Source organism: Mycteria americana, chromosome 4 (assembly GCF_035582795.1).
Source record: "Mycteria americana isolate JAX WOST 10 ecotype Jacksonville Zoo and Gardens chromosome 4, USCA_MyAme_1.0, whole genome shotgun sequence".
Taxonomy (NCBI): Eukaryota; Metazoa; Chordata; class Aves; order Ciconiiformes; family Ciconiidae; genus Mycteria; species Mycteria americana.
In genome coordinates this window covers 72,946,727-72,974,248 of record NC_134368.1, presented here as the reverse complement: position 1 = coordinate 72,974,248, position 27,522 = coordinate 72,946,727, and the positions used below count along the sequence as shown (strand labels likewise).

At 46.9% G+C, this 27,522-nt stretch overlaps 2 protein-coding genes across 2 annotated transcripts; both read left to right on the top strand.

Moving 5' to 3' along the window:
• The first annotated feature begins 576 nt into the window (after positions 1-576).
• HPSE (heparanase) lies at positions 577-16,709 on the top strand. The gene is made up of 12 exons (XM_075500896.1): positions 577-814; positions 4,061-4,206; positions 5,592-5,717; positions 6,106-6,279; positions 6,750-6,921; positions 7,536-7,583; positions 9,613-9,706; positions 10,326-10,432; positions 11,385-11,499; positions 13,403-13,521; positions 13,676-13,822; positions 14,587-16,709. Exons 1-12 carry the CDS (start codon positions 621-623, stop codon positions 14,744-14,746), a joined length of 1,602 nt encoding a protein of 533 aa, XP_075357011.1. The 5' UTR covers positions 577-620; the 3' UTR covers positions 14,747-16,709.
• Positions 16,710-19,117: 2,408 nt separating this feature from the next.
• On the top strand, positions 19,118-27,291 carry COQ2 (coenzyme Q2, polyprenyltransferase). Its single transcript, XM_075500895.1, has 8 exons — positions 19,118-19,374; positions 19,704-19,870; positions 21,919-22,040; positions 22,272-22,357; positions 23,259-23,392; positions 23,813-24,001; positions 26,753-26,904; positions 27,123-27,291. The coding sequence occupies exons 1-8, from the start codon at positions 19,158-19,160 to the stop codon at positions 27,136-27,138; spliced, it is 1,083 nt and encodes a 360-aa protein (XP_075357010.1). The 5' UTR covers positions 19,118-19,157; the 3' UTR covers positions 27,139-27,291.
• Positions 27,292-27,522: the final 231 nt, after the last annotated feature.

Here is a 27,522-nt window from a genome sequence, read left to right as displayed (position 1 = left end):
GCAGTGCAGGGAAGGTGGGTTTCAGCCTGAAGCGCAGACTCGCCAAGTGGCACTTGCCACAGGCTCGCTGCATGCTGCTGTGACTCGGTTTCCCGCAGTGGAGGCCCGTGGCTGGGATGTCAGGCTGACATCTCACCCCTTGAGCAGCGGCGGTAGCAGTGTTCCGCGTGTCGCGATTTTCCAGCCCACTGGTTTTGCACGGAGCTGCCCAGGGTCGCATGGGCAAAGCGGAAAGCTGTAGAAGTTGGCTGGTCAGCTGCAGCGTGCTGCGATGCTGGAAAGGTCTGAGCAGGCAAGGAACCAGCTTGAAACCCAGGTTCATTTTGTAACGGTTGATGCTGTTGGGAGAGCAACCCTGGGCTTCAGGTGTCAGCGCTGATTTGAGACGCCGCACGGTGGTGAGGCTCGAAGGGCAGGGCTGCACTTCAAGGATGCTCTTGCAGCCCGAAGCCCCTTTCAGCGGGTAGGGGGGGGTCTCGGCGCTGGCTGCTCACAACACCCTTGTACTTCCCGGCGGGGAGCGGAGGGCTGCACCCCGCCCCTGGGACGGGCCCGCCCTCCGCGGAGGTGGTGCCGCCGGCGCGGCGGGCCGGGAGCGGAGGAGGAGGAGGAGAAGAAGGATGCTGCTGCTGCTGCTGCCGCCGCCGCTGCTGCTGCTGCTGCTGCCGCCGCCGGCCCTGGCGGAGGGTCGGCAGGCGGCGGTGCTGCGGCTGGGGCTGCGGGGCAGCCCCCACGGGGAGGTGAGCCCGGCTTTCCTCTCCCTCACCCTGGACGCCAGCCTGGCCCGGGACCCGCGCTATGTCGCCTTGCTCAGGTGAGCCGCCTCCCTCTCCTTTTGGGCAAAGGACAAAGGGCCCTGAGGGGCGGGCGGCAGAGGGGTCCCCCGGACCGGGGGGGAGAGGTCCCCGGCAGGCAACGAGGTCGGCAGCCGCGGGAAGGGGAGCCCCGGCATCCCGGCGGGGAGCCGGCAAAGGCGCTGCTGCCCGGCGTGCTCCGGAGGGGCAGGGCAGGGGAGTGAGCTGGGGGGGGGCGGGGAGACCCCAGCCCTGGAGCTGAGGCCGGGGGAGGCTGCTGGATCCCCTCTGCTTCGGGATTTACCGATTTCATTCTCCCGGGGCAGGAGGCGGTACCTGCCGTGGGTGCCAGCCGCGCCGTTCCGCTTGTGCTCGGGGCATGAGTGGCAGGGCTGGGTGGGTGGAGAGAAAGCGCAGCTCGGGTGGTACTCGCTGGACGCAGCACAGGGATAAACTTGGGAGAGGAGCTGCTTTGCGAGCAGAAAAAAAGGAGAAGGAAACTGCCGAGTAGAGGGGTTACGTGTGGCGGGGCTGGGGGCTGCTAGCCCTGCCGCTCACGAGACAAAAATCAGCTGAGTCCTCGGGCAGCTTTGCAGACATTTGCCGGGGCACTGTCAACGTAAAGTCAAATAAATGCTGAGGAAGGTCTGTCACCATCAAAGCTGAATTGAGAGATCCTAAAAATGAAGCCTTTTTTCCCCCTTGGGTAACGCTGAACAACTCTGGACTGCCGAGTGATGGTGTTCCCTGCCTGTTCTTCTGGCTCTGACCTCTCTCTTGCCTTTTCTTCCCGGATTTTGCTCTATTTTTTTGTACTCTATTCCTTTTGATGCTACCTTTTTTGGAAGCTATCTTAATTCTTCCCTTTTCCTCTGTCTGATCCCATTTTTCAGCCTAACGGTATTTCTCTATTCCTGATTTCCCTTCTCCCACCACTTTCATCTTTTCCTACTCACCAAGGCGGGGAGAAAGGTGACACCAGCTTTACTGAAAAATGCTCAGGTCTCCAACCTCCAGCCCCAACCACACACCTTGGGGTTCAGTATGGGGCCAGCCCCGCCGCCACGAGCAGCAGGAAGTACTTAGTGGCCCCTAATCTGCTGTGTGTCACCACCGAGCAGATAGTGCTTGTGCGTCCAGTGTCCTTTGATGCCTTGCGGTTTCCCCTAGTGAAGGCTGGGTGTCAGTGCTGCACATCCTGTGCCGGGTGTGCGCAAGTTGCATAGGCAGAGCTTATGTTATTTTATAAACCTGCTTTATTAAAGCTAACGCTTGTCCCAGTGTGAACTGTTAATCTCTCTTGGGTACAAAAGCAATCGCTTTGGCTGTCATTGATGGGCTTGTCACCAAGCCCCTTTCCATCATTTACCAGCAGTCCTGGCTAACTGGGGAGGTCCCTGCTGACTGGAGATTAGCGAATGTGACGCCCATCTTCAAGAAGGGCCGGAAGGAGGACCCGGGGAACTACAGGCCTGTTAGCCTGACCTCGGTGCCGGGGAAGCTGATGGAGCAGATCATCCTGAGTGCTATCACACGGCATGTAGAGAATAACCAAGGGATCAAGCCCAGCCAGCATGGGTTCAGGAAAGGCAGGTCCTGCTTGACCAACCTGATCTCCTTCTATGACAAGGTGACCCGCCTAGTGGATGAGGGAAAGGCTGTGGATGTTGTCTATCTAGACTTCAGTAAAGCCTTTGACACGGTTTCCCACAGCATTCTCCTGGAGAAACTGGCTGCTCATGGCTTGGACGGGTGTACTCTTCGCTGGGTAAAGAACTGGCTGGACGGCCGGGCCCAAAGAGTGGTGGTGAATGGAGTTTACTCCGGTTGGCGGCCGGTCACAAGCGGTGTTCCCCAGGGCTCGGTGTTGGGGCCAGTCCTGTTTAACATCTTTATCAATGATCTGGACGAAGGGATTGAGTGTACTCTCAGTAAGTTTGCAGACGACACCAAGTTGTGTGGGAGTGTTGATCTGCTGGAGGGTAGGAAGGCTCTGCAGAGGGACCTGGACAGGCTGGATCAATGGGCCGAGGTCAATTGTATGAGGTTTAACAAGGCCAAGTGCAAGGTCCTGCACTTGGGCCACAGCAACCCCATGCAACGCTACAGGCTTGGGGAAGAGTGGCTGGAAAGCTGCCTGGCAGAGAAGGACCTGGGGGTGTTTGTTGACAGCCACCTGAATATGAGCCAGCAGTGTGCCCAGGTGGCCAAGAAACCCAATGGCATCCTGGCTTGTATCAAAAATAGCGTGGCCAGCAGGACTAGGGAAGTGATTGTGCCCCTGTACTCGGCACTGGTGAGGCTGCACCTCGAATACTGTGTTCAGTTTTGGGCCCCCCACTACAAGAGGGATATTGAGGTACTGGAGCGTGTCCAGAGAAGGGCAACGAAGCTGGTGAAGGGTCTGGAGCAGAAGTCTGATGAGGAGCGGCTGAGGGAGCTGGGACTGTTTAGCCTGGAGAAAAGGAGGCTGAGGGGAGACCTTATTGCTCTCTTCAACTACCTGAAAGGAGGTTGTAGAGAGGTGGGGGTCGGTCTCTTCTCCCAGGTAACAAGTGATAGGACAAGAGGAAATGGCCTCAAGTTGCGCCAGGGGAGGTTTAGACTGGATATTAGGAAATTTTTCTTCACCAAGAGGGTTATCAAGCATTGGAACAGGCTGCCCAGGGAAGTGGTTGAGTCGCCATCCCTGGAGGCATTTAAAGGACGTTTGGATGAGGTGCTTAGAGACATGGTGTAGTGGTGGTTTTGGCAGTGTTAGGTTTATGGTTGGACTCGATGATCTTAAAGGTCTTTTCCAACCTATATGATTCTGTGATTCTGTGATGGAAATTGGGATGGATGGTGTAAAGTCAGTTTTACGTCCACCTTCTCACGGGACTGGTATGTTAGTTTTGTATAAATGAAACCAAAAAATCTAGGGGAGAAGGATGCCAGGACAAAAAAATACCCGTTTTGAAGTATTGCCTTACTTTGCCCCCAGGATTTGACTCCCTGTCCGTGAGCGTGTTCCCTGGAGCATGTCTCCCCCTTGCTACCTCGCCGATGCTCTCCTGGCCCACAGCTGGCAGAGTGTCTGTTGCGCAATGCAGAGGACTAGGGCACAGGTCCAGTGAGGGGTCAGGAGTGCCCTGAGGCTACTGGGTAGCCCCAGGTCACCTACTGCAGCATGTCCCTCTGAGCACTTGCCATGTTTAGCCTCTACACCGAAGCCATAGTCTGCATAAATATAGTATTTCTTCTGTTTCTTGATGTTCCTTCCTCAGCAATTCCAAACTGCGTGCCCTGGCGACAGCCCTGTCCCCAGGCTTCCTGAGGTTCGGCGGCACCGAGACAGATTTTCTCATCTTTGATCCCAACAAGGATTCAACTTCGGAAGAGAAAATCCTCTGGGAACTTCAGGCCCAGCAAGGTAAAACAGTCATCAGCGTGTTAGACTCAAAACCATCCTGGGTTTAGGAGGTGGCTTTGATGCAGGCTGGGGATGCTGCAAGGGCACGGCAGCAGCGCTGGGCGTCCTCCACAGGGTCAGCATTGCTCTCCTCCATAGAGAGGAGATCCGTGGACCTTCAGCACGGTCCATGGGAGGAGCTGTGCCAGCCTTGGGAAAGTGCAGAAGGGCACGGGGGACCTCGTGTCCACCCCAGCATCTGCTGGGACTCTCCCTTGCCGCCCCATGCTCCCTGCAGCAGCCTTGGGAGCTTCCCCACTGCCTGGGAGGCAGTCAAGGTCAGCTCAGAAGTTGTGGTTTCATTATGAAAATTAAGTAACGGATGGAAGAAATAACCTGATGAGAACAGAGTGTCCATTTTCTCTATCTTGGCCAAAGCCAGAGCTAGGCTGGGTGTGCAGCCTTGCCCTCCTGTCGCTTTGACAGGGCAAGTGCAAACCCACCGGACCATTGCCAACTGCTTGAGCTTGGTCCTGGTGCGCGAGGTTTCCCACTGCATTACAGTCTGTTTCCTCTTTCAACTTAGCAAAAGCACGTAAACCCTTCTACAGGTCTTTCAGATGAAAAAATTCCCGTCTGTTCCTGTGGTACATAGCACAACAGTGCAATCATACATCACTGCACAACCCGTGATGCCTGGTTTTGAAGTTGAGTGGTACTTTTCCCCCCGTGCCGCTTTGCTGAGCAGCTGCCTCCTCTCTGGGTAACTGTGCCTCTGGCTTGTGCCTTCCTCTCTGGTTATGGCTTGTTCCTGGTTTGCATACTGAGAAAAACATGACCTTTGAAGAAAAAGTGTCTTATGACTCCTGCTGGCGTTGCCGTTGGAGCCACGCAGGGCAGTCAGCGCTGTTCCCTGCACAAGACGGGCAGTGCAGGAAGCATTGCCCCATATCTGCCTACAGCAAGGCAGGCCATGAACCCTGCCATACCGCTGCATGCCGGCGTGGCTTATCTGCTCCTCAGGCACCACAGCCTGTGCTTTGTCAGCTCACTGGAATGAGGGTTTCCGGATGGTGTTCCAGCTAAAATAGTTTATTGGGGTCTGACCACCACGATACCAGCCTCCAGAAGCACAGCTCAGTCTTCCCCCACCCCTCCATGTCCATCACCTTAAATTGGGAAATATACATTATATATATAATATCTATTTACGCATCAAGCCAGCCCTCTTTTTCTATGTGGTTAACATTGTGAAAGTAGGGGTGCATTTCACAGAAGTGCATGACTGGCTCTCAGCCTGGCACCAAGCAGTTGTGCTTCCTCCTGAGGGATGCAGCCCTTTGCATGCTGGACCCTGGCCATGAAGATGAGGACTTAACTGCTATCATCCTTCTTCTGCCCTACAGAGGCTTGTGGCTCGAGGCCTGCGTTTGCTGCTGTTGAGAAGCTACTGCTGGCCCAGTGGCCCAGCCAGGAGAAGCTGATTCTTGCAGAGCATAACCGGAAAAAGCACAAAAACACCACCATTACAGGTAAGACTTTGGTGGATTTTTCTGCTAGGGTTTATAACCAGGGGGCTGCAAATCTCTGCCCCACAGTAAAAGGGTCGTAGGCTGTTAGGAGCTGAAACCACTGAAAATGAGTATTTTTCTAAGCGGGTGAAATGTTTCTAAGAAATCTTTTTCTACTGTCTGCCACCTCATATTTAATAGTATTCAGCTGCTGCAGGAGTTGGGAGGATCTCAACACCTTGCAGGATAGTGTGTAGTAAGATCTGGGCTCTTTTGTCCAGCTGGGAGAGCTTGGCACATCTGCAGCACCAGGCTAAATAAATACAGGCAGTAAAGATTGTTGCTTGGCTGGAGCTCAACTAGCAGGCCATAACCTTGAGATAAACATCCCCCTTTCTCCTCCGTGCAGGAAATACGCTGGATATTCTCTACAGCTTTGCAAACTGCTCAGGGTTTCACCTGATCTTTGGGCTCAACGCCTTGCTGCGGAAAGATGGCTTGCAGTGGGACAGCTCGAATGCCCGGGTGCTGCTGGACTACTGCGCCTCGCGGAGGTACAACATCTCCTGGGAGCTTGGGAACGGTAAGTGTGAAGCCTGCTTGTGAGCTAGGCCAGCGGTCATCTGGAAAGGTACCCCTGCAGAGTATGGCCTGGTAATGTTGGATGTTTTGGATGACGGCCCATAAAGGCAAGGTGATGTTTTATTGGGAAACATTAAGGTCTTAATTTGCGAGGAGGAATTTCACAGAAGGCCCGAGGAATGAGTAAATTGAGGTGATTTTGCAGCTCCTACCAAAGCTCTGAGATGAGGTGAACGATGCCCCACGAGGTGCAGGATGTCACCTATGGAGACTGGCTGGGACAGAGTGCTGGAGAGCAGCACTCTGCATCACCCGGGCTTTCGGTTTCATGCTTGTCACCTTCAAATATCTCACCTGTACCGTGCCAGATCATGTGAAGCCATAGGGGTTGGTACTCCCCACGGGGAACGAGCTGCCCTATTTTGTGCCCTGAAACTAGACGGGGGTGCTGACGCATGCATGTCTTCCCAGAGCCCAATAGTTTCAGGAAGAAATCTGGCATCTACATCGACGGCTTCCAGCTGGGGCAAGATTTTATGCACTTACACCAACTTCTGAGTAACTATACCCTCTACCGGCACGCGAAGCTCTACGGTCCTGACATCGGGCAGCCCCGAAAGCACACACAGAGACTGCTGAGAAGGTAGGGGTGTGGGGCCCCCAGCAGCACCCCCCAGGGTGGGCAGGTGGTGGCTCATCTGCACCCAGATACAGGGGGCATGAGGAGGCATCTGGGCAGGGTTTTAAGGATTTTCTGATCCAAATCAATAGTAAGGGTGTACAAATGGATACATCCAGTCTATTTCAGAACTGATTTCCTGCATTTTTCCTTAAATTAGAAACATGGAAATTTTTTTTCCTTGACTGGGGATGACTGAAATCTTACCTGCATGCATGAGCTCAAGGCTTAAATACTCAGCCAGTTGAAACTAAGATGCTAGCAGTACTTCAGTGATCTGCACACCTTTCAATTGAGCGCTGGCTCTAGTGCCATGTTAACAAGGGCTTTTCACCCTAGAAATCTCTGTGTGTTACACAAGCATTAATTCATCCTTCCAGCAACCCGCTGAGGCAGCCAGGCTGCCCAAAGCCCATTTAGAAGCCATCTCAAGCGTGGCCCCAAAGCAGTTCATCATCACTACCACCAGCCAGGGGGAGAGGGGAGGGCTGTGCAGGGCAGCTTGCTCGTGGGGGGCTGCGACCTGTCACCAGTACCTGCTAACCCCCCGCTCTCCGCTGCATCCCCTCTGGTTGCAGTTTCCTGAAATCGGGAGGGAAGGTGATCGACTCTGTCACGTGGCACCAGTAAGTACTGCTCGGATACTATCGTCACTCTGCTTATCGCCTGTTTTCTTTACAAAATGTCGATTTGAACATCTCAACAGGAAGGAGGGGGTGAAATACCCCTTTCAGCAGTTCCTCACGTGCCTCTGCAAACTCCTCTGCTCAGAATAAGAGATGAATTGAGGGAGCGTGTTACAGAAATGCAGAAGGTCTCCAAAGAGGCTACTTGCTGCAGAGACCCAAAAGCAGTGGCGGGCGTTTGTAACATAGGCACAGCAGCAGGCAATGCAACGCGTGCAAGACAGTGATTTTGTTTGCTAAATACGTGCACTGAGAAAAACAGAAGTGGGATGTGGAGAAAAAGATAGCGTGCCAGCTTTATTTCTCAGAAGAGCGTGAGGGATTAGGTCACAGCTCTCCCCCGCACAAGGAGAGTTTCTGCAGCGGTTGAGCCTTTTTGCATATGCCGTGTTTCAACCTGTACCAAAAGCTAGTGAGATCTGAGCAGCAGTCCTGGTTGTCTCAAAGCTCCAAGTTGCCAACCCTTGCAAATAAAATGCACTTTCCCATGGGAAGAAGGGGGTGTCGTATAAAAGGAAAAGAAGGTAGCTCAGACTTACTCAGCAGAGATGCCTCTGCTGAACTTCTGCAAGAGCAGAAGGTTTTTAATGTAAGGTTTTAAACAACCCATGGGTGGCTGGGCTTTGAAATAGAGTCAGTACCCCTGACATTGGTGCTTTGCTTGGCATTAGAAAGGCTGAATCTGCCTGAATGAAAGCTTCACTCCCTAAAAACAAATTCAGGGAGTCACTGATGACCCTGCTGGCAAATGCACCCACCTCCTTGTAAAAAATGCAGCAGAAGCCTTGTTAGCTGATGCGTTGTTACATGCTGCCTTTTTTCTCTATTTATGTCTGTTTGATATAAACGAAAAGCCCTGCAGTTCTGGCTGACCCTTACCCATAGAGAAGTGCTAGCAGCTTCTCCTGCTCCCTTACATTTGCTCTCCAAGTGAGCTCGGGCTGTATGTGGGTAATGCCCTCAGATCCCACCTGCAGTGCAAACAGCACCGGCACAGTCCCAGCCCTTCGCTCTTGTGCTGTGGCTTAGAGATGCAATTTTAAATTGCATCTCTAATTGCTCAGGTGGGCAGTGGGGTAAGTTGGCCCCCAGGCATCTGCCATGAACTCCGCATGTTTGAAAGTGATTTCCATGTGAAGGTGGTTTTCCTTCCAGAGTCAAATGCAGTACCATGACATACAGCAGTCAGGTAATAGTAGGAAAAGATGCACATGCTTATATTATATATATGTATACATATATGACTTATCTATGTATTTTGAGCTGCTAGCAAGGCATAAAATGTGTCTTCGTTCCTTCCTGGGCTGTTCTTGCCCTGTGTCTGCCTTTGCTTTAAATGGGCATGCGTTATTTTCTTTACTAATTTAGGATTATTGGGGTTTAACTTCCTCTTGTGGCTGGAAGACTTCAGCTACTTCTGCTACAACTGAGTGATAGCGCGATGAAATGCAAAAACCACAGGGATCCCAATTTCCCATGCTTTATTCAGACAAACCAGACTTAAGATCTCTTCTGCTCATAGTGGAGGGCAACCTTCATCCCATAGGGATGCCTCCATCCTGTTCCCCTCCAGATGGCCAAAATATTCCAACAGAGGGACAGAAGCTGCAATGTGGTATTTTTAATATATAACTTCATACAGTAAAGCAAGTAATCACATAGGAGTGTCAGACTCTTCAGCAAGAGAAGATTTACAGAAGCTGGCTCTTATTCAGTGATGTTTTCCTCATCTACTGGATGAGGAAAAATTTCTGCCTCCATTGAGACAGATATAAATATATCTGATAGTCCCCTAAATACAAACAACATACCTACACATTTGGAAAACAAAAAAAGAAAAAGAACAGAACAGAAAAATAGTGCTGTGGATATTTATCAAGCAACTGAGTGTTTTTGGTGGTGTTTTGTACCAGTGGTGGTATTTTTCCTTAATTTTGGCTGTGGGGTTGTTTTTTTTTTCCATTTCCAGTTACTATGTGAATGGACGAAGTGCAATGAGGGAGGATTTCTTGAGCCCTGAAGTGCTGGATACCTTTACCACAGCTGTACGCAAAGTCCTGGAGGTGCCTTGTCCTGTTCAATCATTCCCATGTTCAGTTTTCAGGGGGTTAGCAGAGAACCCGGAATAAAGTACAATTTCTCACTAGCAATAACCAGGGATCCTCAAAGCTTGGATGCTGCTGTCATTGTAAATTAAAAAAAAAAAAAAATACTAATAATAAATGAGCTCTAATAGTTTGCCATGCAGCAAGCATGGTGCCAGATACATCACAAACCTACAACATTCTCACTTATCAATGTAGTCATTACTCAGGGATGTAATTTATGGTCAAACCCTCCCCCCTCACCCCAATTTCTTTGTATTTTGAGATCCTGAGAACAGTATTACTTGGAGTGTACCACTACTTAGCATGACAAGACTTACAGGACCTGGCTTTTAGTGATGTTTGCCTCATTCTACATGCATGGACATGATTTTTTGGAGGGGGGGAAGTAAATCTGCTTCGAGTCTTTTTGACAAAAATTTCTGTGACATTCTGCCTCAGCTGGTGTTACCCCTTAAATGCAAACATCATATGTAGGCATTTGGCTAAAGCACAAAATTTTGATTGCCCATTATTTCAGTAGCCAAAAAACTTAACTGTTGACTCTTTCTCTTCTTCCCTACGCCACACCGGCCAGATTGTTGATGGGACTGTGCCCGACAAGAAGGTTTGGCTAGGAGAGACAAGCTCTGCCTATGGAGGGGGAGCTCCCAGGCTGTCCAACACTTATGTTGCTGGCTTTATGTGAGTATCATGTCACAGGTGTGGGGAAATGACACATTTTACCAGCTGCAGGGGTCTGCGTACATGTCCCGCAGGAGAAACGTCTCCCTCAGGCTTCCCCGGGAGCACAGGCAATGGGTGGGTTGAGGATCGTAACCCTCCCACTGCTCCCTGTGTGCTTCCCCCATGCCTGAGGTTCGATGTAGGCCCAGGTAATAGCAGATTCCTATGGGAAATGGGGGATGAGAAGCGTGAGAATGTTGTATTTCTGCCCTCAAATCTGCAATGCTAACTCTGTCCTTTTGTGAGAACGGAAAGTCATTCATGAGATGGGTGTCCTTTTCCAATGTCATACTTCGACCACCATGAAATAACTAACCAAAGGGAAATTTAAGCATGAAAATAATTTTCTCCAAGGACTTCAGTTGGAGCAGTTTGTTGAAATAAAAGAGTTCAGGCTTTTCTTAGCGCTTGGATCAGTTTGTAGATTCAGGGAGATAAAATTGTATGGGAATGTGCAGTTCACACTTTGAAAATTAACCAAAAACATGGTTGCAACGTGGTTTTTTTTTCCCTCCTATAAGGCATGATGATCTTTTCATCAGGGCCTGGTGGGTCAGCAAGTTAAAGCCTGGTAATGGCAGGCAACCTTGCCATTGGTGTGATTATTTCTCTCAGCCTTCAGGCCCTTGGCCAGTTCAGGAGCATCCGCTGCTGCTCCTGGTCCACCACCTGCAAACAGGGGAGTGGAGCAACTGTTCTCACCAACTCGGACCTCCAGAGGTGGTCTGAAATTATTTTTTAAGGTAATCAATGCAAGACTTGAATTGAAATTAGTTGTGTGATTTTAAGGAAGTCAGCATCATGCCCTAATTCTTGCTTTCCTACTTCCCGAGCTGGTTGGAGAGGGGCAATGGTGTACAGCTGAGGTCAGCAATTTCATCTGCATATTGTTTGCCTCATTTTTTGGCAGGTGGTTGGACAAACTCGGGCTTTCAGCCAGGCAGGGGATTGACGTGGTGATGAGACAGGTTTTCTTCGGGGCAGGGACCTATCACCTGGTGGATGCCAACTTTGAGCCTTTGCCGGTATGTATGCAACCCCACAAACACCATCTGAATGCTGCAGGTATTTCTGCACAGGCAACACTGGATGTGGAGATACAAGTCAGCTATTTTAACAATGCAAGACAGCGACAGATTTTGTGGGATAGTTGCAGTTATCCTTGCACCTAAAGTTAGCTAATTAAATTAATAGCTAATTAATTAGTTAAATTATAGGTTCATGTATTTTAGATAGATAGATACAAGATATTTACTGCAACTGCAGGGATGCAGCTAGTCTTCAGCACAGCAGAGACTAATTTTAGGGACATGATGCTCTGATTTGTACGCAGACACTTCTGGAGTTCACAAGGCTTTTCTAGATGGACTGTTTTCATTTGAGTACTCCTCAGCTGAGTGATGAGTAGCTTTTAAACAGAAGTGATAACAAGGCATTATAATAAATTATATCACAAGTGAAAACCAAACCAACATGAAGTCAAGACTCAAGCATTTCTTAGGTCATGAGCATATTCAGCCTTCAGTAGTGGCTGACGGATAATTAAATTAAAACATGCATTTAGTATAGTTGGATTTATTATAAAATAACATTCTGCTGTGATGAAGCATCATTATTTGAACTATACGTTGTTCTTGCACATACAGCATGTTTCTTTGTGCTGGTAGCACTTACCTTGGGGTGACAGCGTCTTTCTTTTGAGCTTTCCTCTCATTTTTCTGCTTCCAAGTTGTGATTTTTCACAGGCTTATAGAGACCATCTGAGAGGAAACCCAGCATACGGGGGTTTTCTGTCTTGCCTGTTCAGCTGGTCCCTATGCCAGGGGCTGCGTTGTCAGGCTTGTTGCTTTGGGCTTTTTATTCCCTCATTTAAAATAGATTTAATTTGGACAGAAAAGATGTGCCTTCTTCCTCACCTACAGGCAGTACAGATGCTAATCAAGCTAATAATGCTTTAGAGGCAGGGAAATCCAAACGCAGGTCCGTCAGTTTTAGTTGGCATGGAAATGAAGAAGCACAGCAGTGCCAGAAGGCCGCACCTCCTTGCAGAGGGGCTGAGCATGCAGGCTGATAGGAAAAGTTACTTCCCCAGGCCCGTGGTGAGTCAAGAGAGAAAGAGGACAGTTTTCCTTCTAGGAAAACCTCAAAGACAGACAGACAGACAGATGAGCTGGGAGAAGCTCTCTGAAACCCACCAGCTGGAAATACATCCTCCCCTGGGGCTGCACTCAAAGAAGCGATGCTGCAAAATGCAGCCTGCCTGCAGCCTCCTAGTCCCAAACACATCTGCACAGACCACACGCTCTCTGGTACAGTCACAGACTTCATAGAGGAAAAGTAGCGGTCAAGATGCAAGAAAAAGCAGACCTGGAAAAAATTAGTCTGCACTGGGCATCACCCTGCTCTCAGGCATCGTCCTGGGGCGTCAGAGGATTTACTCTTGACTGGCGTTCAGAAATTAATCCTGAGACCTGTTCAAAAGCACGGTGCTAGTGAAAGGCATGAAAGTTGCCGGGGGCTTCTTCCCGGCTTTGCGCCTGTGGCTTGGGCACAGGCTTTCTTGCAGGAAGAGCAGCTCATCCCCGGCAAGTTCAGCCCTGAGGTGCTCTGTACCCTGCAGAAGAGTGTTTCCAAAATGCAAACAGTCTCTCCCCCACAGAAAGAGATTTGCCAAGATTTGCATATGGAGGGGAAAATGACTCTAAGGTACCTTGTAAACAGAGCTGCTCTGCAGCTTGGAGGCAGGGTTTTCTCTTTAGCTGTGCTGTTTGTGGGAATTTAAATAGATATGGTGAAAAACTTGGTAAAGCAAAAAATTATGGGGAAAAAAAACGCCTGAAATTACCAGCAAAATGAACGTTACGTTAAGCACCGTGTGGAGAACCTGGCATGTACACAAGTGCTTACATGTGTTTTTGTGCTTCCTAGGACTACTGGCTCTCACTCCTCTACAAGAAGCTGGTGGGTACCAAGGTGCTGCAGGTCGGCCTGGTGGGAGCCGACGAGAGGAAGCTCCGCGTCTACCTCCACTGCACGAACGCCCTCCAGTAAGCCTCCAGAAAGAGTGAAATATATCAGAAACTGAGCCCACAGCCACCCCCAGGCCAACAAAAGCAATCTGGGACAGCACAGGGATGCATGTTATTTCTGTGAAACCTCTTTCTCTCCTGATCCCCACCATCATCTTCTCTTTTCTTGCAGCCCAAAGTACAGAGAAGGGGACGTGACACTGTTTGCCTTAAACCTCTACAACGTTACCCAACATTTGCAGCTGCCAAGTTACTTATGGAGCAAGCATGTGGATCAGTACCTCTTACTGCCTCATGGCAAAGAGAATATACTTTCCAGGTGAGCGTGCAATTCCTCCTGTCTCTGTAGAAAGGATTGTGAGTAGAGTTAGATGGCTTCTAAAACCCCAGCTTGTTCAATTTGCAAGGGGTGTGTGTGGGAGAGGTTACCATTCAGTCATCTGGGGCTTTTTTCAGTAAGGTCTGACTTCCGTTAAATGAAGTCTATCTGACTTCTGTCTGACTTCTCCTAAACTCAGGCTGCTGAAAGCTTGCTAAGGTACGAGGACACTTGTTTGATGTTAATCAGGAAGCTTTTTCCTAGCAGGCTTCAGGGCTCTGGACCAGCAGCTAAAGTCCTTTTTGTTTTGCACAAGCACAAGTATATTGCTTTCCCAAGTGCTGGCTCTTGATTTACAGCAACATGCTCAGGCTTTGTATGGTTTCTTTTGTTGTTACCGCTAATGCATCGGCATGGGAAGGATCTGCTCTGTGGGCATAAAAGATATCTTAATATTTGTGGGAGAAAAAAACAATTAAAATGTGTACTTTTCAAAGCCTGTTCTGCTGTTAACCTCACTAGAAGAGTAAGAAACATGTACTTTTCAAATTCCTTGTGCTATGACTCTAAAGGAGAGGGAGTGCAGAGGGAGTCCCTTGCAGAGGGAGTGCAGCAGATGCTCTGCGTGTGTGCACACATAAACCCTCAAGGGAAGTTTAGTTTGGCTTTGGGCTGAGTTTATGTTTACACTCAGGTCCAGAGCTGTTTGTGCTCTATGGCAAACAGAGCACAGCTGCCCAAACACTCTCTCTGTCCCTCTCCAGGTCTATTGAGCTGAATGGCCGTGTGCTACAGATGGTGGATGACAAAACACTGCCAGAGCTTATTGAAAAACCCCTTGGTCCCGGCAGCGTACTTGGCCTTCCAGCCTTCTCTTACGGCTTTTATGTTATCAAAAACGCAAAAGCTATTGCTTGCATTTAAATGGTTAATACACGTGCACAGGATAAATGTAAAGCACTTGGCTAGTAGGGAAGTTTAATCCTAGAAATTCACGTTTCTACCATGAGATTTAATTCTGGCAAGGGACGCAAATGTGGCGGCACTGGTACAATCTGTGGGCTGGGGAAGACATGAGGTCCCGCTGGGTAATTTGTATGTGAAATATGCTCGTTAAGCTCCCGGGAGAATTATCCAGGTAGAGCAAGCCCAGGCAGGGGCTGGTTTTGCTCTTGGTCCAGCCTGGGTTGCTGCACTTGAGCACGGGGTCCTTCTCCACGCCAGGCATGGAGCTGCATCAGCTTCTCATGCTGCGCTTGGGGCTCTGCCAGCCAGGAACTGCAGCCTCACCTCTCCCTCTCGTTTCTGCAAGCACAGCTCTTAAAGCAGTTCCTTCAAAAGCTTGCCTTCAGAAAGGATGAGCAGGGTTTTAATTTTAGCTGTACAGCTGTGATTTTGCCTGCGCCGTGTGGGGAAGCCCAAGGAGGGGTTGTGGTTGCTGAGGGCATCTCAGGGTGGAAAGTGGGGACATGCAAAGCAATCCGAGGTCAGGGTGCCTGTAGGGTAAGACGCCTTGCCGAGAAACCAGGTCCTCCGTGGGATTTGGGGCAGCACCGTACATTTTTCCCAAGCTAGGAGAGTTCAGTCACAAGATGGAGCTGTGGTCACATGCTTTCCAAAGGCGAGTTTTTGACACACGAAATACAGGCTGTTCCTGCAGGGTGGTCTGCCTCTGCCCTCACACACTTCATCCCCGGGAGGAGAGGAGCCCACCAGCGCCCTGGCAAACCCTCCGTGGTCAGGGGGCTGCATGGCAAGGACTCATGACTCCTCAACCTTCACCACCCCACAGGTGGTTCAGCTGGAAAGGACTTCCCTGAACCTATCTGCAGGTGAAGCTCTGCTTTACGCTCCCTAACTCGCTCAGGTCTCTTCTGTTCTTGAGGAAACTGGAGAGTAAAGAGACTGAGCAAACCACCCTCCCCTCGACCATCAGAGGGACTCCAGTGGCCTTAGAGCATCCTGGGGACAAACCTGCCCGGCCAGGTTGGCACGCCTCCCGCTAGGGAAACAGCCATTTTGGCCAGAAACCTGTGTCAGCAGTGGCTTTTCTCCCTGGCCATGCCTTCCCCGTGCACACCCTGCTGCAGTTCAGTGTGCTGCTCTCCACTTTGCTCTGGCACGCAGGCTGCCAGTCTGCAGGCTAGCAAAACACCTCAGAGAATACCTGTGGTCTCCCGCACATGTTTATTTGCATCTACTTTTCTTGAAGATATATAACTCATGCCACTGTCAACACCTTATGATATTTTGAGCACAGCAGGGGAAAACAATAACAACACACCACTGTATTTCCCTTTTTAAGCTTTAAAAGGATGCTGCCAGCTACATGGGGCTTCAAAGCAGGGGCAGGGGGGAAGGGGACATTTTTTAATGAGAAGACTTTAAAAACAGATGTACTTTTGAAGCTGTGATGAAAAATTGCACAATAAAAAGGTTATATTTAAGTTCAGTGTGTCAAAGGAGTGTTTGCATCCACAGCGCAGGTGCATTCTGTGAAGGGTTATGTATCAGGGCGTAATATAGCTCAGAAATGAGAAGAAGGAAGGCTAAGTTTGTTTACATTGTCCATGTTCAATAAAAGAAGTAAAGAGAGCATAAAATGGAGTGGAAAGTCTTGCATACAGTCAACATAAAGTTAATAATATATAATAATAATAATAATAATAATATAAGTTACAACTAAGACATCAAAGTTATTGTTTGCCTGGTAGCTTCTTTTTAGAACTTTTCTAACAGTTTTGTTTATTCCAATGCTTGTGACTTTTATATTTGAAGATTTTAATTAAAGTGATTTATACCAGCTTTTGGCAATCTTCCTTTTTTTTAAGACTCCTTTTTGGCATACTGATGCCACAAAACTCCCTGCATTTCTTTTGGTCATACATCATCTGTGCTTTGTATGATTCACAACAAGAGTACCCAAGTAAATAAAAATGAAAGAAATCATATCCAGGTTGGTGTGTTTCAGCTGTAGTTTACCACCTCTTCAGAAGTCCTCCATCCCACTGTCTGACTCAGACATAATACAAAGGCTGATGATCGGCATGCAGGAACTACTAGGAGGGGTACAGAGATGCCCGGGTGTGCAAATGACAGCTGCTCTGGTTTCACCTCCCAGCCATGTCTCATCCTCTGAGCATACGGTCTGGTTCTTCACGTGGCAGGGTGGTGAGAGGTAGGATTTACAGCTCACGTAACCGCATTCAACTTAAAAAGCTCTAAACTCACCCAGATGACTTCTCTTTATGAAGCTGTATATTAAGCTGATAGCTACTGTTAGCTCTGTACAAACAAAGCAGGAGGGAGAGAAGCATAGGAAACAAGATGCTGGATCCCAGCACACCAAGACAGGTACAGTCAGAACCAGAGGCAAACATCGCCCTTGCAGGACCCGTCTGCAGCAGCAACACCTGCCCCACGGGCACCTTATCTCAAGGTCTTTTTTTCCTCTGTGAATGTTGTAAACCTTGGGGTCTCAACCTTGAATGTATATATATATATACATACACACACTTATCTGAGACCAGGAACAATTATTATATCTTGCACACGTTCCAATTTACTTTTGCATTTTTGACTCTGGAGCTTGGATTACTCACCTTGGATTTACTGTAAATCAGTTCCTGGAAGGTGGAGTAGGTTGCATCATGAGACCTTTGTACAGGGAATCATCTAATGTATGTGAAGATAAGGAAGCTGATAATCTCCTTAGAATCAGGGGCAATTTGATACCCAACTCAGATTTGAGTCATACAAGACAGTGGGGCCTTAATACCTTTTGGTGATTTTTCAAGGTCTGAAATGTGCTATTCCCTAGATTTTTTTTCCGTGAGGGGCCAGGCCACCTTACAATGAATATAAATCTAGTGACACTAAGTTTGCTTTTCTGCTTTACTTTCATGAGCTCCTTAAAAATTGTCTGCAGATGGTCCAGGGTTTGCTCACCACATCACACATCATAAAAAAAAAAACCCGCCCACAGTGTCTGCACAAGAGAACCCACCCAGTGAAAACTGGAGTACTGGAGTTCCTATAGACACAGCAGGCAGAAAGGCTGTGGGGGCGCGTTGCCAGGACTTCCTCGCTGCCCTCCAGGATGCACTGTTCAAACACGCCTCGGGCACTCGTCCATACCTGAATAAAGCCCACAATGACTGACCTCATCAGCATGAAACAGCCAAGGCCACAAAAAAATATTAGTTACACTTCCTCAGAGTTGGGCAACTGTTTCTTCTATGGTCCCGTGCAAATCGTTGTACTGCTGTGGAGTACTGCTCATTAAAACAGCGAATGGAAAAATGTGACAGTAACTTTTCCATCGCATTAGCTTTTTAATTCCTCCTGGTAGTCAACATTTTTGGAAATTATAAGTTCAAAATGGTTTCCCTTGGTTTCTGTTGGTGTGTCAGTCGCTCAAGCTGAAGGAAGTGTGGAATGAGACAGAAGTTATACACTACAGGGACACTGAATTCTCCAGGAAATCTTTCAGCAGCAAATCTGGGGACATTTTATCCCTGAAACCATGCCATGCAAGACAAAGTCTTTATTGCTCTGTCCAAAGCTCCCGCCCCTCCCCCCCCCAGTTTATGCAGTAACTCACATAAGATGGTGGGAGAACTCAGCGAATGAGGACAGAGATCCAAAGGCCATATATGAAATCAAAAATTTTTATTAACTACAGCCTGGAAAGGTTTGGGAGATGAGACGTGCTGATGCACGAACACGTATGTCTTGATGAGATGTTTGATGATATACAGTCACCTATGGGATTTCAACAAATAGCATGGAAGACCTTGAAGAATTTAGTAGTAAAACCAGCACACATACTTCTAGTGAGGTGCTGAGGTACAGTAACTAAAGATTACGGAAGTTACTAAATCTGTGCATCCTGTTGTTTTGCCATCAGCCCCCCTCGGGTGCTCTATCAGCATTCACTGCTCGAAGCCGATGGCAGGCGAAGCTCCAGCCTCCCTCACATCCTGTGCCAGGAGACTTTGCTGCCGTCCTCCGTACCTCTGCCAGGACCACGGCAGGCCGATTCCTGCCGATACCGGCCGGGCCCCGCGGCCTACGCGGAAACGACTGCTCCAGCGCCGCCGGGGCGGGCTCCGCCCGGCCTGACCCGCAATTTCGATTCCCGGGAGTGACGCCCCAGGTGGCACTCGCCAGCCGGGCGAGGGGCGGCGACACCCCCGCCCCTGGGACCCGAAGGCGGGGACGCCCAGCCCCGGCCCGCCTCAGCCCCGGCCGCCCTCCCTCGGGCAGGGAGGACGGGGGCGCTGCGCATGCGCGGCGCCGCGTGACACCGCCACGCCGGAAGCGGGGCGGCAAGATGGCGGCACTCCTGGCGCGGCTCTGTCGGGGCGCCCCCGGCCTCCGCGCCGCCCGCCTGCCCCTCGCCGCCGCCGCTGCCGCCCCGCCGCTGCGCCGCCCCTCCGCGCCGCCGGGACCCCCGCGGCCGCTCAGCTTTTCGGCGGCCGAGCTGGTGCGCGCCGCGCCGGGCCCGCTGCGGCCCTACCTGCGCCTCATGCGGCTGCACCAGCCCGCCGGTGAGCGGGGCGTGGCGGCGCCGTAGGCGTGGCGACGCGGTAGCCGTGGCGACGCGGCAGCCATGGCGACATGTGGTGCTGCGGCGGCATGTGCAGGCCCCGACGGGCGGCCGGGGAGCGGCGGTGTGCCTGGAGGGGGGGGGCCTGTTCCGGTGTCCATAGCACCCCTCCGCGGCCACAGGCGCCCTCTTCCGGGCAGGGAGTTTTGCCAAGGAAGCGCGTGTCTGCTCGGCAATGCCGTTACTCAGCAGCGAGCTGCCGTCCTGCCGTGCGGGCCCCCGCTCGTCCTTTGCCCCCTCACCCCACCCGCGGATTTTGTCTTCCCTCAGGGACGTGGCTGCTGTACCTGCCGTGCACCTGGAGCATCGGCTTGGCGGCCGAGCCGGGCTGCCTCCCGGACTGGCACATGCTGTCCCTGTTCGGCGTCGGAGCGGTGCTCATGCGCGGGGCCGGCTGCACGATCAATGACATGTGGGATCGCGACTATGACAAAAAGGTGGAAACCCCCCCGGGCTTGCAAAGACCTAGGGAAGTGAATTGTTGGTTAATTAACCCAAGTACACGTCCGCTCATCTCCAGCATCACCAGTGATTCCTTGCTGAGTGCAGGCATGGGGCTCCAGGTTCAGAAATTCCTCCATGTTTCTATCTGAGATGCGTGCAATTAATTTGTCTATGTTTCCTCCTAGAATAGTAGAAATCATTTTATTTGTATAACATTTCTCTGTCTAAGACTGTAATAAGTCTTCTAGAGTACTTACCTCTGTGTAAGATAAAATATATGTTGTTGTCAGCTGTAGGTAGTACTTGAACAAGTTTATTTTTCAGCTTCATTTTGCATGACAGAACAAAACAAATAACACTTTTTTGCTACACTTGCTAGTTATGATCTACCCAAGAACCACTTTTTTAATTTTCAGGAGCAGTGTTTCCTTGAGTATTGTTAATTTCTTCATGAGAATGGCTGTTAAGAGTATCATGCCCAACCCTGAGCTGATCCTCTTCTATTATGTTGTATTTTTCATGTCCCTTTTGTTCAGAAGAGGGAAATAAGCAAAAGGCAGTGCCCAGTGTCAGATGTTGCAATGTGCACAGGTGCCAACTTGGAGGGGAGTGATCCTGGTGATGCGTCACTGTTGGCTTGTCCTGCTTTCTGTTCCTATATTGTTCCTCTGGTTTTGGGTTTCGGTGCTGGCAAGAGACGGGATAATGAGCCAGTCCGATATGTGAAGTAGTTCTTACAGCAGTGTTGTATTTGTGCTGTTGGGAAGTCAATGAATCGGTACAAGTTTTGTGGCAGCTTTGGGTGGTTTAGGATTTGGAGGTTAACAACAACTACATATGCTAAAAATATTTGACAGGGTGGGATATGTGATTAGTAAGATGGAATTTTCAATATAATGAATTCACTTATGCATTAATGTGATGTGGTTAGATATAAAGTTCTAAAAATTCCCATCGCAGCTTTTTCTTACATACCTTAAAAGGATATCTTCAAGTGCAATAGAGGCCAGCTCATAGCAGGATGTTGACAACTTGGTGATGGTGGTTTGGGTTTCAGATTTTATGCTACTGGTTATTTGGTAAATGTTTTCTTTTCTTTAAATGTCCCATGTTTGGTTACAATGTGCAGTGGAATTGGTCACAAATATGTTAAGTGCATGTTTAAACTGCAAAAGCAGTATTTGACGTTTAACATAATCTGATTGGGGGAGGGAGAACAAACTAAAAGAGTTTATTTAAATTCACATTATTAAAGCATATGCAGAACAATTTATACGTATATAGTATTCTGTAAAAAGTTGGCTTTTGAACCTCTTAGAATAGACTTCACACCATTTTCATCAACATGCTAAACTTTTGGTTTGGTTTGGTTTGGTTTTTGGCAATGGTCACCTTTGGCAAGTAACTCACCATACATTTCAGTTTAACTTTTTTTCTGGTATTTGTTTCATCCTTCAGCTTGCCTTGTATGATTTCTTGTTCCAGACAGAGTTTCTAAACTCTATTGTATTAAATTAATTAATTAAATTAAATTAAACTCTACTAGTATTAAATTAATTGTCCTTTCACCGTTATTAACAATGGTTATGTTAATGACCATTAGGGCTAGAGGAGCCCTGCATCTTTACGATACTTTACATGGTAATCACTTTAAAGCGTTTAAGCACAGAAGTGCTGCTCAAAATTGGGATAGTTGGCTCACAACTTAAGTCTGATTTTTTTCTCCTAAGGTAATAAAGTTCATATACAAGATGTCTACAGTGTTTCTAATCAGCCTTATTGCACACTAGTGGCACTTTATTTCTGCTCTGGTTTTTAAAGCCTGCATGCTTCTATTATAAGTGCTGCTGCTTAGAAATACAGCTCATGTCTGTGATAATATGCTAGGCTTGTATTATTGAAGGAACCCTGTCTCATACATTCTGTGACCTGTTTCTGTTTATTTTTCTGCTTATGTGCCAATGGTGTGACTTTTAGTTTTAAGGTACATTGGAATGTGTTATGTTGGATTTGGTATTAACATTACTCTTTACATTTTTAGGTTGTGAGGACAGCAAGTAGGCCCCTGGCAGCTGGAGATATCTCCACGTTTCAGTCCTTCGTTTTTCTTGGGGGACAGCTTAGCTTGGCGCTTTGTGTGCTTCTGTGTCTGAATTACTATAGGTGATGTATAAGTTATCTTTTGGTTTTTAAAATCTGATTCCAGGTCCAGAGTTAAGCACAGAGATTTTCAGCAGAAAAGGTTTTGGGGGCAGAGGGAGGAGGTTATTAGTCATGAAATTGTATTTGAAAGTAAAAGAATTAGTTCAGTACTATGTACAGCTCCTGTAATGCTGCACTATATCTTGTGATCTTTGGACTGCCAAACAATAAACCTCTTGGTACTTTTTACAGTATTGTTCTGGGAGCAGCCTCTTTGTCTCTTGTGATCACCTACCCTCTGATGAAGAGAATAACATATTGGCCACAGTTAGTTTTGGGTGAGCTGGAAATATTTTTACTAGTTTTATTTCAGATGTAGTTTTTGGGGTGTTTCACAAATTAGTAATTGAGCTTCAGCAATCTGTTTTTTTATAACTTCATATTAAAATAAAAATACCTTAGAGACAAAGTTCTGTTGTGCCAGAAGCTTCTTAAACAATTTATAACACATATAAGAGTTAATGTTTGGGTTTGGGGTTTTTTTTGTTAAAAATCAGTTCCTTATTTTGATGGAGTGAGGGGAGGGAGAAAGGGCGGGAGAAAATAACTATTTGTTATTTGAGAATCAGCTTTAGTTTCGGGGTTATCTCAAAACCTTTCTTAAACATGCATTTTTCCTGCATTTCAGTCTTCAGCCTCTAAAATAACTCCTGTGCAGAAACTGATGGTGCTTGTATTTCAGGTTGAACTACTAAAACATATCTTTGTATCTTGGTCTTCGCATTCCAGCTGCCTTCAGCTTTTTCAACCCGAATTGTCATTTTCAGCTTTGACATACCGTAGTTGGCTGCTGTGTGCTCTTTTGCAGTCAGTTATACTGACATCTTTTGTTATACTGACATCTAAGTGTTTTAACTTTAGACACGTTGTTTGAGCACACTGGAATAGTTCTGTGCAAATGTTTCCCTATGCTAATGAAGTCAAATTTAAATTGGGGAAAAATGCATGGCTGTACATATTTCTCCTTGTATGTCCAGAGTATTTAATGTCAAATTACTTGTATTTATTACCTGACTGAAAATAAGTGGTAGAAAAATAGAGATGCCAGTATTGTACAAAAAGCTGCTGATATGATATACACTCAAACAAATAATATTTAATTCCATACATGTAATTTAGATTGCTCCTGGCAATCTTGTAACTTTTTTTCTTTTTTTTTTACTCTCTTTATGTTTTTAGGACTTACATTTAATTGGGGAGCCCTTCTTGGCTGGTCTGCCATCAAAGGGTCATGTGAGTGGTCTGTGTGTTTGCCCTTGTACTTAGCTGGAGTAATGTGGACGCTGGTATACGATACCATTTACGCACATCAGGTAGAGTAACAGTGGGGAATTTTAGATATCTGTGTATGTTTGTGTGTTTAATTTACAACTTTGTTGTCAAACAGCAGTACTACCCTGTTGCAGTTCTTTAGCCTCAGCTGAGCTAGAACAGCACCAAAGAAACCCTAGCCCTTAGACCTTTTATTGCTGTTTGCAAATGTTTTACATACTGGGTAGAAAGCTGGAAGTATAATGCACACATTGTGTGAATAACTTTGACATTGGTATTAGCTCTTGGCTGCTAAAGCAGCTCTAAGGACCAACATTCTAGTTTAAATTTGAATGTAGGGACCTACAAATTGGGTTCCTAATAAGAAGCGTTGGAAATTTAAGCAAGGCCCCCCCTTTTTATTTTCGTTATGAAGTGGCAGTTGGATTGTGGATTTTTTGCTAATTCATCCTTCATTCTAGGATAAGAGGGACGACATCATTATCGGTGTGAAGTCAACAGCATTACAGTTCAAGGAGGATACAAAGCAGTGGCTCAGTGGCTTCAGCCTTGCAATGCTCCTGAGTTTGTGCGTGGCAGGAATGAATTGTAACCAGACATTCCCGTATTACTCAGCTGTGGCTGCCATAGGGGCTCACCTAGCACACCAGGTTTGATGGATTTATTTATACTTTTTCCATGTGGAAGTTCTTGATAAGAAATCAGAGTGCTTTTCAACCCCCATCAATTCACCAACTACCTAAAAAAACCCCAATTTCTCTAAAGAGAACTGAAGTCTTCTGACAATAAGCTTGCTTCTCTTAAGTACCTTTTACAGACCTTTTGTTTGACGAAACCTCCAGTGGTCCACAGGTGGTAGAGCACTGGTTTTCAATCTGTTCCTAACCAAAATAACTACCTCACATTAAGCTGTGATCTCAAGGGAACGGTTTTCTTCCCGCTTCCAGTAGCAGCTGTAGCTAGATCCACCTCAATAGCCTGCAAGATTGTGCAGTTTTTAGTGTTCTAATACAGCTCTTGCTATGTCTGGCACATATGATCTGAGACTGCAATTGATGTATATTATGATTGTTCACTTACTTTAAAAGATTATATGGTCTACAGTATCAAGGACACACGCAGGCTTTTTTTTTTTTTTTTATAATATGCTGTACAGTAGCTGTATGAAAATGGATGTTGCATGTTCTGTCTCTCAGAGATGGTTAATTTTACATCTAAATAATTATTCTGTACTGTGGTCTAGAGCTCCAGTCTGGGATCTGACAGTATAACAAAATTTTCTGTGGCTTGTTCACTACCACCTGTAGCAGATGTTAATATTATAATTTTATGGTAATTGACAGTTCTAATTCACAGTTCTTTGTAAAGCAGAGAACAATCCAGTTCAGTCTTGTAGTTGTATTAGCTTAGAAATTTTAATGAATAACAGAAATAAAGAAATTAGCTTTGTCAGTAGAGGAAGCAGATAGGATCTTGTTACCCTGTTCTTTCTGAATCCTGAAAACTGTGTGGCCCAGTCTTGTAGTGACAAGTCAGTCTATATGAAAATTAATTGCTGGTCTTGATAGGTGAGTGATAGCGAAGAGGTCTGTGCATTGCAAGTAGCAAAACCATCGACAGTCTGAGAAGTTAAGTCTGTGGTTAGCATGAAATTTTTTAAAGCCCATTAGACTTACGTTACGTTTTAATGGGGGGAGCTTATGCAGGTGGTGGATATTAAACATACCTCCAAGTAAGAGAATTCTTGTGATGATGTAGTCTGGTACTTGTGAGCCACTGCTTTTCATAGCAATTGTGCTTGAAAATCTATGAAGGAAAGAATACTACGTTCCACTGCATAATCATTTACAGTTTGAGTTGTCAGAGAGGCTTTACATTGTAGTTTTGGCACAAATGGAAATTCCTGCAGGGAGGGTTTTATAAGTGAGAAGGCAGACCTATTGAATGTAAGTGGTGAAGAGTGCACAACAATTCTGTGGATTGCCAAAGTCACAAGAGCAGCATTATTCTGTGTACCACAGAGTAGCTTCTTTTTGAGTGATTATTTTAATATTAGTTCTTCCTAAACATTCTTATGCTTATCACAATTCTGAATCTTATCAAGATTTCTGAATGTGTGCTTAACTGAGTTTAGAAAGCTGAGTAAGCCGTATGAGGGGTAGGTTTTCCTTAATTCATTGAATTTGTGCCTGAGAGAGGAATTTGGGTCATGAAGATGTCAAATTTCTATCCCACTCAAGACGTTCACTGATAGAAAAATAACATCTTTTATTTGCTTTGAGTTTCTGAAGGTATATCTCGTGGCTTGGCTGCTGTTGGGTTTTATTTGTCAGTTCAGTGGTTTCAGTTCCCTGTGCTTGAGGGGCTGACAGGTTTTCAAGGGTGTGGATAACATCATGTCTTAGAAGCTGGTGGACAACATTTCAGATTATTTGATCAGAACCCAGCCCTGTCACCTCTGTACAGCCACAAATGGCAGAGGAATGGGTTTCCCAGGGAAGGTTTCACTTCTTTTAGTTGGATAGGTTCTGTTTTGACTTCTTCAGAGGCTGAATTTGCAAGGTTTGAGGTTTTGGGTGCTACTTTTCTATTAATCTTTTTACTTGTTTTGCTTAACATTTCCTCTTGTCATCCTTCTCAAGGCTTTTGCACCAAGTTTTGTTTCTGGCAATATTTTTCAGTAACTTTGCTCTTGCTGCATTGAGTGGTTTTTTTCACCTTTAGTTGTGACTCACAGCAGCTTGCCAAGCTGGGCAAGCCTTGCTGTTGCAGGTGTCCTGGTTCTTTTTTGCAAGAGAGTTGAACAGGCATGGCTAAGAGCAACTGGACTAAATCAGCCCTGTGTGACTAGGCAGGGACGGGCACTTCCTGTGCATTCCAGTTAGCCTGGTTCACTGCTGGCTCCCCAGTGTCTTGTCTCTACTGAAACACAGAGCAACACCTTGCAGCAGAGATTTAAAGGTGCAGGCAGGTTTGGGGGTTTTATTTTTATTTAAAGTTCCCGTTAAAGAATTAGGTGGCTACCTACTGAGCAAAATCTCAAAAATACTTATTTACATGCCCAGATATTTTTACATTTTTAAATATCAAACCAGACACACCAGTATCCAGGCTGTTTATATGGTCCTTCACTGAGAGGGTCTGGGAATCGTGTTCATATGTGATCCTTGACTTTTCTGCTGTATGTTGAATAAATCTGTCAAGTAAACATAGATGCCAGTTATGCAAAAAGTCCTTTGTGAGCATAGAGTGTTCCTGTTTCTTGTGGAGGTAAGGGTAGACTTTGGCATTTGAGATTCAGTTTTTGAAGTTACAGACCTCTTTGCGTCTTTTTGTGATGTGTCAAATATTTATGAGTCTATAGAATAATAATGGTAGAATATTATACTGTGCTTCTGCAGATTTACACTTTGGACATAGACAAACCCGAAGACTGTTGGAAGAAATTTGCTTCAAATCGTACTGTAGGAGTTCTGCTTTTCATAGGGATTGTGCTTGGAAATCTGTTGAAGCGAAAAGACTCAAAAAATGTAGAAGAGCCTTTAGAAAACAGGTAGTTTAAATTACTAGAAATACTGATACTGACATACTGATTTGTCCAGCTAAAATGTAAGTACTGTAAGAAGGAAAACACTTCTAACATAACTATACTTGCTTTATACTGTTCATTTATAAAAGCTGGTGAAAACATTCTTCTTTCTAAAAACATGCAAATGAGATTATCCTACAATGTAAGTTTTGTTTATCCTTAAATGACTTCAACCTTCATAGAAGTTTCAACAAGTGAAGCTGCTCTGCTGATCCTATGTAGTACAAGCAAACTTCTCTCAAGCTCTGAAGACTGTAAGTCCAAGATTTTATACGAAACAGATGTCTCTTAGTGACAGCACATGGGAAAATGCAAAGTGATTTCGGGATGTAAATAAAATCTGGCTGTACATGTTTGGTGTTCTGATTTATTACATTAATAATTTTCAGTTTGAGTTGAAGCTTGTTGCATGAAAGAATTGCAATAGCAATTTTTATCCTGAGATGTCTAGAAGCAGTCAGCACTCTGTGAGTGCATGAGGTCCAGAATAAGAAGTCAGTAGAGAAGTATTAACAATTACCTTTTGTTCTTGCTGTGATTGCTGGCAGTGGTTCCTTTTCATGTGAAAAGAACAGGCTTCTG